Source organism: Rhea pennata, chromosome 4, assembly GCF_028389875.1.
Source record: "Rhea pennata isolate bPtePen1 chromosome 4, bPtePen1.pri, whole genome shotgun sequence".
In the NCBI taxonomy this organism is placed as follows: domain Eukaryota; kingdom Metazoa; phylum Chordata; class Aves; order Rheiformes; family Rheidae; genus Rhea; species Rhea pennata.
Genome location: NC_084666.1, coordinates 12,991,494 through 13,005,967, shown reverse-complemented (window position 1 = coordinate 13,005,967; position 14,474 = coordinate 12,991,494). Strand labels below are relative to the sequence as shown.

Genomic DNA, 14,474 nt, shown 5'->3' with positions numbered 1-14,474 from the left:
CATTCTTTTTAAGTTAGTTATATTTAGCTTATGATGCTTAATCTTTTAATCTGTACCTTCTTAAAATGCAAGTTCCCCAAGAGTTCTCTGAGAGTTCTTTTTCTTCTTCTTTAGGAAATTATGAAACCTGTATATGGCAGCAGGATTTCACAAAAGTTTTTGCACTATGTAGTGTAATGCTTTCTTTCTGCAAGCCTTCACCTACTCTTGTCAAGGACAATTGCAATACACCGGTTTCTGTTGAAATTACCACAAAGCTTTGCATAAGGACATTTATTAAAATTTCAATTTACTTTATGTTGAAGTGTGCATGAGTAGCAGAGAATGGAATATTTGGGTAGAAAGCCATCATGTTTTGTGCATACTGGATGTGTAATACAGAATTGTTAAATAAAATGCAGTACTGTAGCAAGCATTTATTTTTTAGATTACATAATTAAGTGGGAGCTGAGCTAATGCACACTGTTTGGAGAAAGGGAGGAGAGGTGAAAGCAACAGGTTGAAGGAGGATACCAGAAGCAGTAGGTAACTTGTAGCTCTATTTTTTATAATTGTGTTTTATTTTTTAAGTGTAGCCTATCTTTTAGTTGACAGAAATAATTACTAATATACAAGTACTTTGATCTATCACTACTGCAAGAAGAAACTTTCTCTGCCTCCGCAGCCTGGTTGCCTGTTCTTGCTCCATATAACTTCCTGGTCACAGATGTGCTTGCACAAGTATTTGTGTGGTTGTGCAGTGATGAACTGGATTGGGAAACTGAATCAGTTTCCTGAAATTAACCTGGCTGGGGTAGAGGAAGTCTTAAACCAGAGGTTTCCTAGTCAGATTTGTAGCAGAGACACATGTACCAGCTGGAGCAGGGAAGGCATGTGGCCAAGAATAATAAAGGAAGCAGAATTGATATATATTTCTTTTCCCCACTCCTTGCCCCCATTCGCACTCTTCAGCAGAACCAAAGCTACCTTGTGCTGGCTTATTGTTTATGAAGCTGCTAGAGCATTAGTTCAGTTATTAAAGTGTTAATTGGCTAATTGGGAACTTACCTGAACTCCTATTTGCCCATTACTTGTGATACTAGCAAAGTGAGGCAAAGTATAATTTTGCTGGCAAGTTGCTCTGCTCTCATATAGTAGAGCACTGATGGCAGCACTCTGACTACTCTTTGAGTTAATGCAGATACAACGAAATAATTGCAAGAAATAATTTCTGAGGTATGATGCCTTTCATTGCTCATAAAAAGAGTTTAGAAAAATAGTAGTCTTGTACATAGACCACAGCAATACTGGCGATCTATTTTTGGCTTTAGAAATAACTTTCTAGCTGTATCTTCACATAACTGAAGATCAAGGAAGCATTGGTTAGAGCTAAATTTATATCAAATAGAGAAAAACAGTTGAAAAGGAAAAGGGAGAAGATGAATTTGTTAGTAATCTCAAGACTGACTCCACTTGAAAGTTTGTATAATCTAGAGTAGAGTGAGGCGGGGAAAAGAAACCTTTCAGTGGAGTCTTGAAAGAGTGAAAAGATGTGTGATCTGGAAGTTTGAATAAGTAACTTCCTCTTCTGACACCTGCAACCTCATTAAACTTTATTGTTCAACAAGCTCTTGTATTATTTTGAGACTATTTTAACTCCTGTATTGTGTGTTCAGACAGTTAAGCTGACACATTTATCTTTAAAGAAATTGTAGGTTACAGAGTTTTTTTTCTGTTTTCAAATAGAAAACCTTTAAATCTGCTCTTTATCTGTTTCGAAGTCATTTCTTAAAGCTTGTTTGTAGATAATATACATTGTATAAAAGAGAGGAATTAATTTTATACCCTGGAGTTGGTTGGAAGGGAACTGGTCCAATATTAGTGATATTTTAAAGTAACTTAGAGGTATGTTTTTTTTTCTGTTCTCACACAGATTTACTTTGTTAGCTGGCTTCTATACTAAATTTGTGTGCTAATCTCATAGGAATAATCAGTAGTTCTCATACTTCAAAACTTAACATTGTGGTGCTGTTTCTGCTGAGGCATTCAAGCTGCTCCATGCAATGTCTGTAACTTCACTCTGCAAGAAGATAAAAATACCCTGGTAACAGTAGCCAAATTTGATGATTAGTGGTGTATGATTGAGAAGTGCTTAAATATACCGTTAAAATACAAATAGACTTCTTTCTTTTCAATGCTACTTGAAATTTTTTTTAACTTTTTTTTTGAATCATGTGAAAATGTTTACCTGTAAAGGTGATTTATTAAGTTGTTCCACCCCCCCCCCCCCCCCAAAAAAAAAAAAAAAAAAAAAAAGCAAAAGAAAATCTCTGATAGGAAGAGTTTGGATGTGTGTGTTAGGAACTTCATAAATGTGATAACTAACAACTCTCAAAGTTCTGTCTTAGAGTAGGCTAGACTTGGTATTCTCAGTCAGGTAACACGTTAAAATTGCCATTTATTGCGAATTGCATTTATGACAAATGTATATGCACACACATAAAACAAAAATGAGTAAGCATTATTTTGTTGGTCTTTTATTTAATGTTTGAAATATTTTGAAAACTTTTTGTGGATTTTCACTTTCATAAAATTAATTCTGTGGAATGCTTTATTTGTTTGAATTCTGCTAGTAATAAAACTAAATAAAAACTAAACTTATTAAAAAGAGTAGTGTAAAATTTTAGTGTGAGACAGGAACCCAATATTCTAGTTATCATTTTGTGCTGCAGGAAACAAAGGTTTGACCTCAAAAAGCTGATAGCTTGGTATTTATTTCTAAAACTCTTACAAAGTTGCAGAATGTGACAAATCTAGGTAGGCTAAAGTCTTCTGACCATTCTGCATCTCTGTATCTTGCTGTGGCTAAGCATGTTGCAAATTTAGCATCTGTCAAAATCAGATCTCCTCTCAAAAAGTATGTCTAAGAATGTGTGTCTAAGAATGCAAACCATTTACATAAGTATGTTCTGAGAACAGTATATATGTGTGCCAAACATTTTGATGTCTCAAGCTGTCCATATTCATGTGAATATTTGACTGCAGATGCTCATGATGCAGTCGGAAGTAGAGAAAATCCAAATACGTTGCTACATACCTGAAAAAGGAGACAGAATGATGGTGAGAAGAACTTCTAGGACAAGTGCTTAAATGTAATATTCAATTGCTATTATTTATAGTGCGACTCTAAAGTTTATCTTTTCAAATATTTGAATATAAATAGTTGTTCAAAGAGATGTGCTGAAGAATTGTTCACATTAAACTCATAATTATTGACCTTGAGTAGAGATCTAATATTTATTATCCTGCTGAAATGTAGAAGAAATCTGAAAATTTGGGTTTGCAATTAGATGACAAAATAGAGTTAATCATTTTAGTGAAATGTTGGGGGAAGAAAGCTGTTTAGGAGTATGAATTGTTCCTGTAAATATCCTCTAGGGAAAATAACCAAGAGGAGACTTACCTGTCTGGTACACTGGAAGAATAGTCAGTCAGTTCACATACAGTTTGAGATGCCTTTCTTAGGACTCCTAATTCTGAAAGTCTGTAAATTATTTTGGATTATAATAATGAAACTTAACAGGACAGAAAGCAATATCATTGAGACTCAGAAGCTTAGCATAAAAAGTAAGAATTAAGAAATAGATCTGTACACATTTTGCAAGGTGGATACTATCTGAGCAGGACTGAATTATAGGTTACTTGTTGAAACTGATACATTTAAGACTTTTAGTTCAGTCAGGATCGATGTGTGTACTTTTCCTACTAATAATATTGAAATTTGTCTTGATGTCTGACCATTGGTGGTAAAATCCAAACTTCACTAGGGAATGTTTTATTTGTTAAGTTATGTTTTAGCTAGTTTTCTGCGAAGGGTTGTTTTGGTCAACAGAGTGAGCAGGTTTGCAGTTGTGCTGGTGCAGTTCCTATACTGCTTGTTCAATGAACACTTGGAGTACTGCTTGTGAAATTCCACCCCAAGATGGTGCTAGAGTTTCAATTAAAGCAATCGATGTATCTTTATTCTGCTAAAATCTTTGAGGGCACTTCAAGAATGAGCAAAGGAGACTACTTCAGATATATCTTATTTTCTACACTGATGAAACCTAATCTGTCAGACTCTTTCCTTTGCTCCCAGTAAGTGGCCACTTAACTTAAGCTGTTCCGTTGCACATACTAGGAGATTGTGCTAGTGTCTGACCAATGTTGCTGATCACTCAAGACTTATCCTAATGGAGTTCAGGCAATGTGGCCCGTGGTTATTCTGAAATAACCGGGTTCTCAACATTTGCTAACAGAGACAAGGAATTGTCTGTAAGCAGTTAAAGAATTAGTCTTGGTTAATAGGAGATGGTGAAGAACCCTTTGAAAGAGCACAGCTCTGTTGTATTTGACAAATGCAAAGAGTGTCTTTACTTCATAGCAGTAATTTGTTTGAAACGTAGTGAAGTGTGGGCATGCTGTTAGTTGACGCATTGGCTTTTGCTAGCTTTGAGTTACGAGGGAGGAATATGACCATCCTGCCGTCTGTATTCTCCTGTGGGAGGCACAAGCATGACCCTAGTGAACAGTGTCAAATATATCTTGCTTTCAGAGTATGAATTTGAGATGTGATTAAAACACAGTTCTATTAAAAATATCTTAGCATTTATTAACTTTCCGTTGTAGTCTCAGTGCAGAATCATCAAACTTTCCATGAAGCTACTAGTTTTGGCCGTGAAACTGATTTTGCAGCCATGGGCTCCTAATCAGGCCAAATTAGTAGAATCTATCAAATTCTTTTTTTTTTTTAATTGAACACCTAAGACTTTTCTTGGCTAATCCATTTCCACTATTCTTTACTTCTCTAAGGTAATATGAATTAGATCACATGTTTTGACTGCTATGCTGTGCCAGTGAACTGTACCAGTGAATCAGCTAGTAAATGTCAGATGGTTTAAGTGATTTCACTTCAAATCTTCCTGCAACTAGAAGTGACACGAGCAGGAGATATGTGAAGAAAGTGCCCAATATTCCTTTGATCCTTTTTTTAAAAAGAAACAAAAGCTGTAGTTGAAAAGCCCTCAAAAGAGGGAGACGCAGTGCTCAGATGAACACTATTAATGTAAAGATAAAAGATAGTATAAGAATGAAGCAAGTCTCTTAAAAGCTGTCTTAACGAATCAGAAAAATGAAATGCTGAAGTTGTAATTCAAGATTCCAGAATTACTAAAGCAAAAACCCAGAGTTAAGATTCCCAAACAACCTTAATGTTTCTTGAAGTATTATCATCTAATCATCCAAATAACCAATTTTGATGTTGGGGGGGAAATGGGGTCAGACTACTTTTTTATTTTTTTTAATTTAAATTATGTTACGTTATTTTCCACCATCCTTTCTGTAAGTTCTCTGCTGGACAAAATTATATCTATTTGGCTCTTTCTGTCTTCACTTATTTGAGTTTATTAACTCTGAATATTCTTTATTTTTAAAAACTTGATATTTGGGAAGCTTTTTTCTAAATCCATTTTCCTGATCTATCTCGACTAGCTCAGTAGTAAACATTTCTATGTGTCTGACAAGGATGGTTGATTTGGGAACACTTTTTTTTTTTTTTTTTTTTTTTTTTCCCCAGGGAATCCCAAAGTACTTCACAAAATCAGTGAATGTAAGCTTCCTTCTGACATGTATCTAGCTGGCCTTCTGGAAAGGAATATACTATGTGTCTTTAAAATAAACAGCAGGAAAGGATTTTGAAACTAGTCAAAATGCTAGTAAGAATTTGGAAGGGATATATGTATTAAAAAATAAAATTGAGTTAGACCTGGTATCACTGAGCTTTTTCTATGAGAAAGCACCATAGGTTTTTATTATCTCCCAGCAGTTGCTATTCTTTCACTATAATTTAATTAATATTGACTTAAGAGAATTGGCTCTGTATTATCAAATCCATTGGTTTCAAATGTTTCCTTTTTTTCCCTCCATTCATATACTAAGCTGTATTGTGTTTGACAGACTTTTACTATATATTTATAACTCTAGATACCACATGGAAAATTGCAGTGAATTTGTCTTGCCAAGATAACAATCATAGAATAAAATAATTACAATAATAATTGACTTCCATTTTCCTTAAGATTTTTGCATTGAAATAGATATTCATGGTACCATATATTTTCAAGTTACTAAGGCATGGTAAAAGTTTTGATTATTCCAATTCTTATGTTAGTTCCCTTGATACTGAATGAGTAGTTACCATTAATCAATACAAAAATTGTTTCATAATATTTGTTCGGGCACAAAAACTTTCTCTGTTTTTATCAAACCAGCAAAAGTAAACAGATGCTTTATATCTTGTGTCCCTTGTATTTAAATATCCCACATAGTATAGATCACTTTGCCTTGAAGGCTGAAGTTAGGCCTATTCTGTTTCTTTGAAAGTTATTTTATCTTGTGTGTGCGCCCAAGAATAGTGCGAGCTAAACTGTTACTTTCTGGGGGGAAGAGAATTTTTCTTTTGACAGCAACTTTTCTGGTGAGTCTCAGCACAGAAAGGAAGTTTGCATATATACATGTACATGGGGAGGGAAGTTAGTCTTTCAGGTGCACACCTGTGGTCAAGAGTGCCAGAGAAGTCACTTAGTGAGCTGAATTGTCACTTGTGTTTCATCACAGAAGGATACTGTTAGACAGTAATTTTCCTTGATGTGGAACATTTTTTTTTCATAAAAAGTGAATTGTATCCCTCTACACTTCATACTCGGCAGAGAATAATTTTTGCATGGTTGGTGAAAATAATTTCTTACAGCTCTCTTCCTTTTCATTGATAAAGAAAACATTTTCAGATCTGCCAGCTGATAGAGTGAATCTCACAGCAGCATTTCTTGCAAGGATAAGTCTGTTCTGGCTTTGAAGTCAGCATGTTTGTTTATAAGGGATTAATAATCATCAGAAAGAATAGTTTCCAAAGAGGAATTACCCTTTCTTGAGGGGAATAACTTCTTATCTCACTGTTGACCTCTATGGGAAGGAGCTCCTAAAGTTAAGTTTTAAATACAGAAGTCAAATTAGATACTGTAGTAACCTACGTTTAGGGATAGCTTGTTCATTTTGTTACTTTAAACTGATGACCTGTTCCATCTGGACTTGGCAAATAACACTTGCTGTGGTCTATGTCTGTTAAAATCTGGTGTGAGAAGTGATGAATGACAGCTCTGAAATCTGAGTCTGATCTTAGATGTGAGTTTTACCTTTTCTAGTGCTCTTTTAGTGCGAAAGACAGGACTAAGAGTAGCAAGGATGTATTTCTTATGTTCTCTTTGCTGGAGAGCTATTGCTCTCCGATGGTTTGATGTTGGATATTTTTTTTTAATATTGTATCTGTCTGCTAAAGGATATCTATTATTCCAAGGTCACACTTCTATTGGAATTTATTATTTGGATGAGCTATTCATGAGCCCCAAAAAGAAGCTAATAAACACAACTTATTTTTCTGAATGATCCAGTGGCTTTATTATAAATAATAACATATTCAGGTGAACAGGTAAAGATACAGTGTTCATACTAGAACACTAAAAAAAGACTTTTACAAATGTATGCTCTAAATGCTTTCTTAGTGTCATTCACCTCATTATAATTGAGGAAAATCATTAAACACAAACTGAAACATTGTGTTACTCCTTAAAACTCTACAGAAATTGAGCCACCCAGGAAAGCCACATTGTTTTGATTGTGGTGGCTTTATTTGTGGCAGGGTTGCAGGGTTTAATTTTTTTTATTTAGTCCTTTCTACCTGTTGCGTATGTCTCTTGACAGTTACTCAGCACTGAAGATTCTTGAATTTATTTTGAAATTGGACACTTTCTCTAACAGATTAAGTATTATACCTGTTAATTCTCTATGCAAGCTCAAATAATAATTTTCATGTTGAGCCTTAAAACCTGGTCCAGGTAACAGTGACCGTCTTGGGCTGAGTGATCATGCGCTTGTGCTTCCAGGCAGCACTAAATTGGCCAGATTCATTTTTCTCTTACTACTCACTAACTTGGGGGAGATGCTTGGTGCTTGTTCATTACTTGTTTGGGGTTTTGATTTTGCAAAACAACTCTCCATGCTTTATAGTGCTCAGCTCATTCTGAGTGCCTGTATTCAGAGGATTATTCTGCTTCTCAGTACAGGTACATTGCTGTGAAGATTGACTGAAGCTGATGCATGACATTGTCACACGAAAAGAAAAAAAAAATCTAAATTTACTTGAAAATCTTATGTCTTGAGTGATAGGCTTGAACGTATGTCTTACAGTGAAGGCAAGTGGGAGATTCAGAATACAGATTAATACTACATCCAAGAATTGGAGTTTGATTGGAAATTCCTCTAGTTAGCAAGGGAAACAGACAGTAACTTCTCATTCCAAGTGTATGTAGTAATATTTGTAACTTCAAGAAAGCTTTGCAATAACTGGCAGTTACTGGAAATAAATACCTGGAAGTTGGGAGGCAGTGGGGATATATTTGTTCCCTCTCTCTTCCCCATCCTCTTGGTTAGCGATAGTTGAGTTTCAATCCGCTCTCACCCAGCAAGTACACTGGGGTGCTTACTGAAGCTCTTCTGAGTGTCTGTCAATTTAAGAAAGGAAAATTGGTGACTTTTTCCCCAAACCTCTGAAAAATTAAAAAATCCAAGACACTTGTACTTGTTACCACATAAATTACACTATGTCAGAATTTTAGAAACTGAAAACACAGACTTTTTATCTAGTTCCCTTCATTCTAAAAATACAGAAATAGATGTGTGATTGCAATGAATCACTCTTTGTGCCTTGTTCAGTTCACACGGCTTAACAGCTGATTCGAATAGAACAGCTCCCTAATCCTTCTCTTGGTGACAGGCAACTTGCCAAGAAAACAGCCTGGTGCACTGCAGTTAGAGCACCGTCTCTGTCTGGAGCGTCCTGCAAGCTGTTAAATGGATGCTATAAACCTATGAATATATTGATTGACCTTAATTTCTAGATTGTTCAAAGTTGCATTCTGTGAAAGTGAAATGACGATTTGCTTTAGAGGTGTAAGCTAGAATGTTCTCAAAATTCAAAAAGGAAATAATTGCTTATTTTAAACATTAAACTAAAGTGTAATAGTTCAGTCTTTTGAGAAAGCTTGAAGAGGAACAAGGAAACTTCCCCATACCTTATCAGCTTCAAGTAAAAAGCCTTATTTAACAAATAATATGCAGGATGTGGTTCAAAGCATCTGGAAAAAGACATTAAGTTATGTCAGGCTAGAAGCAAAAAAACCAAACATAAGTACTTTTCAGTTGTCTAATGTGATGGAATTTTTCCAATTCTGCAGATATGATCTGTCAGATTTGGAAAGCTGAGTCCAAAAACCGGCTACTACAGCTCTGTTTCTTCCTTTTCTTGACATGTTTTCTTTTTCTTTTTTTTTTTTTTTTTTTTTTTTTTGGTCAAGAATTTTTGCCTGTTGCATATGTGCAGGTAGGCTCTGCAGAACCATATACATATTTACTTGGCATTTTTGGATGGAAGTGTGAGAGCTGTAACTCTAGCTCACTGGGGGAGGGGAGGAGTTGAAAATCAGTGAAAATGAACAATTTTCCTGATCTGTGCTATCTTCAGCTCCACATAATAACTTTGTGAAAAGACAGTAATGTAAAATTACGATTTTACTAAAATTTCAGAAGTAGCTAACTTTATAGATTTAGAATTTTCTGAGAAAATTTTCTGAAACTGCAAGGATTTGAACGCATGATCGAAAGCAATTGGGTTGCTGTGAGCTAATGTTACCGTCTGTCAGTTCCCAGACAGCAGCGCATGTTAAAAAGGTCCTTGATTTAAGCTTTGACTTATTTTATATCTGTGTATGTTGTGCATGTGCCCACATGCAGACGTGCGCACATGCACACACATGCACTAGTGTGACCTTCGCCTTTTTCATGCTCTCATTTTTTGTTACGTAAAAGTATGATAATTCAGTTCTGAATAAAGTCATGCTGGTCAGTGAGCAAGACAGTGGCTATTAGAGACAGTCCTATAACTCTACAGTCAGACTGACTTTTCTTTCATGTTGGATGAGTTCAGAAGCTTAATTTATCTATTAGCATAGTCATCCCCATGCCAGTAACGTGACACCTATCCTTTATATAATCCCTTCCTTGCTTCAGCCAGCTGATCAAAAGCCAAAAAGAACAACTTTTAATGGAACTGGGTGTAAGTTAAAGCAGGGGAAGGAAATATAAGCATATTGGAAGCATTAGAGAGAATAAAATGTTTGGTATGGAGAAAGGTGTAAAATACAATATGAAAATATGAATTAAAGTGATGTGCTGCCCTGTGTAGTCTGAATGAGAGAAAAGGAATAATAGAAATCTGGGTCAATAGTTAAATAATCTTGTAGATGATCTTGAATTTTAAACCTTTTTTGTTGGACTTAGCAGTTAATCTTGATGGCTTTTATAAGAATTTTATGCTAAAAAAAAAAAAAAACACTTTGTGGGTACTCCAGTACTCATACTGTTTTGTAACTTTTTGTAAATCCTAATATCAGGAAAGCACTTCAGACAGATCATCCTTTTTTTTTTTTTTTTTTTTTTTTTTTTTTTTTTTTAATTCATTTTTGTCTTATTTAGCCAAGCCAATACCTGGAATGCCCTGCTTTCTGGATGTGGCGATGTTGTAACTACAGTGTGTTAATTTAAACAATGAAAATTTACTGTAAATATATTGCACATTCAGAAAAGAACACTGTCATATATAGAGCAGTTGCTGAGAAATTCATTACATTAAGTCTGCAGCCTGTTTCTGCATGCTGCAGGAAGAGGTTGAGTAAGTGGTCTCTAGAGACTTGGCATTCTGCACAGTGGCTTTTTTTTTTTTTTTTTTTTTTTTTTTTTTTTTTTTTTTTTCCCCAACTAGTGCTAGCTTCATAGGAGTGCTGTGCAGGACAGCATGCAGTGTGTCAGCTGACTCAAGTATTAGTTTCATGGTACAAGAGGAAATGAAGTGTTTGATTCCAAAAGTTTTCACTTCTCCGGTATAATGGTGAGCATATTGATCATATTGCTGTTGCTCTTGCTTGCTATTTTTTTAATATATTTTCTGTACATGATGTTATAATTAAGGAAGTGAACATGGCTTAGATTTTGAGTATTTGTAGACAGCTGTCTACTGAATTAGCCAGTTCAGAGAGCTGAGCAAAAACAATGCCAGCTCCTCCTCTTTTGCCCATTTGTGGGGACAGAGGGGGAAAAAGTCATAAGTAGGATGTGCATAAACTGCTAATTAGTACAGCTACATGGAATTGTCCGTATTACTGTGCTGCTTAGTTCTTTCTAAACAACTTACATTAGTAAATTTACTAGTGTACAAACTCCTCCTAACATTTAATACTGCTAAGTCATCCTCAGTTGACTGTGGCATAAAGTTTTATATTTAGCACTTCAGCAGTGCAGCAATGCAGTTAGGAATAGAAAATTGTTTTTTCACTTGACTGCAAATAATTAAAATTTAGAGGTTAGCATATAAATCAATTGTTCCAGTGTATGACTTTCCAAATGCATGTTTCTGACAGAATTAACAAGCTAGTTTCACTATATAATTTAGTATTTCCTTTTTGTATAAATTTTACTTATGCTTTAACATGTTGTATCTGCATTTCTCAGCAATTTCTGGCTAGCAAGCAGGAGAGAGGAGAAACTCTTGCATCTTGGAAAAAACAAAATCTTTATGCTACCATAGTGACACAGCAAATCTTGCACTTTTTTTGTATGTGTTTTTTTTCTGTAACATCTTGATTTGTGATCTGTTACCTTTAGAGAAAATGCATATTCCATGATTGTATACAAACAAGATTATGTCAAATTCAGAAAGTAAGATAATTTTATAGGAAGTTTGTATCAGTCTCAAAATCTGCAAGTATGATGGAGACAAGATTTTGGAGTTGTCATTGGGGAAGCTATAGAAAAGATATAAGAGGCTGCAAAATTCTTACATAGTTACTGTTCTTATGCTTATAGTAATGTGAAGGGGGTGTCTTGCGTCCTTCTTGGTCGTGTCAGGTTGCTTCTTTATACTGATTCCTGCCTTCTGTTTCCAGTTATGGAACAGTGTCATCTCTAAATCTGACTACAGAGTATCCAAATAATTAAAACCTACTTAATACCTTGCCTATTTTTGTTTTCAAAAGGAATGGGCCTTTCAGGTTGTAGGTTGATGTTTATTTTATTGGCTGACACACAAGTTCTATCGCATTAGAATAACACAGTATTTTCCACTATGGGACAGTTGGTAATCCGTTGTTGCACTTGATGTGTGTGTTGTCTTTTAGCATTTTGCTGTTTTGGTAGTGATGTTTTTATCTAGGACTATTTGCAATTCTGGGCAGATAGGAAAAGCAGAAAAAACAGTGTTCAAGGATAGCATAGAAAATGTACTGAAAAGGAAGCTAGAGTTGTGATGGGGAGGAAATACTGGCATAAAGAGGAGATGAAACTGTCTGCTTTTCTCTCTACTCTCCTCAGCATTCAACGTAAAGTTTAAAATGAAAAAAAAATGGGCTTTGTAAGTAGCAGAACTGGGATAGGTTTTGCACGAAGACACTTTGAAAACTTTCCTCTCCCTCCTTTCTTCCCGCACATACATCTCTTCATACTGTTCTCCTTCTCTCCTCCCCTCCTGAATCTTCTGTGTCCTGGAACAGTTCCCTTTGCAAAATCGGAATTATGCAAGAAAAAGGTTCAGGCTTACCTTCTTAAAATTCATCTTAGAGATTAGTTAGTATTTGAACTTTTAGCCTGAGACATTCAAAAAAATCCTAAGTGATACAGTACATTAAATGTGATAATGCATAATTTCCAAAATCTTTGGCATACAGTAATAATGTATGTGACTTTATGATTTGAAATCTTAATGTGAATGTATTTAGTTATTTTATGTAATCATTTTGGCATCTGATTTAAGTTATTTATGGAAATGGATTTATACCTAGTAAAAAATTTTGTTGTGTTCTAATGGTTGCCATGCAAAAAGAAAATACATGGCTACTGAGATATTTTTACTGTAGTAATGTCATTGTATAAATGTAAAAAATGAATATTCTTTTTATTAAATTGCATTTTGTGGGTTTTTTCCCCATTTTGTTTTCTTTTGTAATATTGCTGTACAGAGCTCTGGGATTGAAACTTTAGTGGAGGAGCTTTGCTCCAGATTGAAAGACCTTCAGAGTAAGCAAGGTAAGTTACAATACTTTATTCTTTTGAGATTGTATATTTATCAAGTACATACTGTTCTGAGATGGGGGAAGGGCTATTAATTCAGTAGCTTTTCATGTAGGCAATGCAAGATACACTTGAATAGTTTCGTTCAAATAGTTTGAACAGTTATTTAACAGTATGTGTTGTTTACCTAAGAAAGAGTCATTCACAAATGGGATTTTCCATATGAAAAGATAAAATTATTCATGTCCAGCTATGCATACTTTTTTTAGTAAATATTTTCTATTCAATATTCCTGTAAAAAGTAGGTTTGATTCTATTCCTTTTGTATATAGATATTTGAAAAGAACAGATGTCCTCAAAACCGGTGTGTATTAGCTATTTCTGTGAAAATTATCTATGAGTAGCAGTCACACAGAAAGGCATGGTTAAAATTTGCAGGCTTTAGGGAGAACTGTGATGGAGGCTTCGTATTCTTAAACTTAGGGCAGGGAGCCTAATACAGAATTGTGGCGTCCTCAATGAAAGTTCACTACATAGGAATGTTTATTCAGGCACATAACAGCAGCTTTTGACACAATATAAACAAATTAATATACTTATGGTGTTGTATAAATAGCAATAAATAAAAGGTAAATAAAATTTCTTTCTTTTCTGAGGTGTTGGCTAACCCCTGAAAATAGGAATAAAACAAATCAGGAAACCTTGACTAAACAGCTTTGATGTTGAGTACCATTCCCCTCGCCTCCAAAAAAGCTCATTTTCTTTTTTTTTTTTTTCTTTTTTTTTTTTAAGAGTTAAAAAAATTGAAATAGACTGACTAAATGTACTTCTCTTCTGTGCATAAATGTGCAACTTCTAACTTTTGCTTCTTTTTCAGAATAAATATTTACCTGCTTAAAGTCTTTTAAATAGCAGAAGTATCATTAACCAGCTCTAAGTGTATTATATCGTTTAGCAGTGACACCTTCTCACTGAGCAATAGCAATGCTGACTGTTTATTTTGAAAAAAAGTGAACTTGGTGTGTATCTTGCTACTTTTGCCTAGTCCCCTGCCATCTTACAGATTTTAATAAAAAGATTTAAAAGTCTTTAAAGTCAGCTCTTGCTCAGGAAATTTGCCTTATTATGTATTCACCCAGAAGACGGCAACTACTGCAAGGATACTTTCTTTTACTGCAATACATGAGAAATTAGATGCTACCATATGATTAAAAATGAAATGTTTAACTAAACGTTTTTGTTTAACAATGTAAGAATGAGATAAGGATTTTATAGAATCACAGAAT

The 14,474-nt window shown here is 34.7% G+C and overlaps 1 protein-coding gene across 5 annotated transcripts in view; it reads left to right on the top strand.

Annotated features, from left to right (window-relative positions):
* KIAA0232 (KIAA0232 ortholog) overlaps positions 1 to 14,474 on the top strand; it is a 68,410-nt gene that overhangs the window by 33,076 nt on the left and 20,860 nt on the right. For all 5 annotated transcript variants that reach the window (XM_062575307.1, XM_062575309.1, XM_062575308.1 and 2 more), the window contains one exon: positions 13,137 to 13,203. In XM_062575307.1, the coding sequence (XP_062431291.1) occupies positions 13,137 to 13,203 (67 nt within the window). The remainder of the gene's footprint in view (positions 1 to 13,136; positions 13,204 to 14,474) is intronic.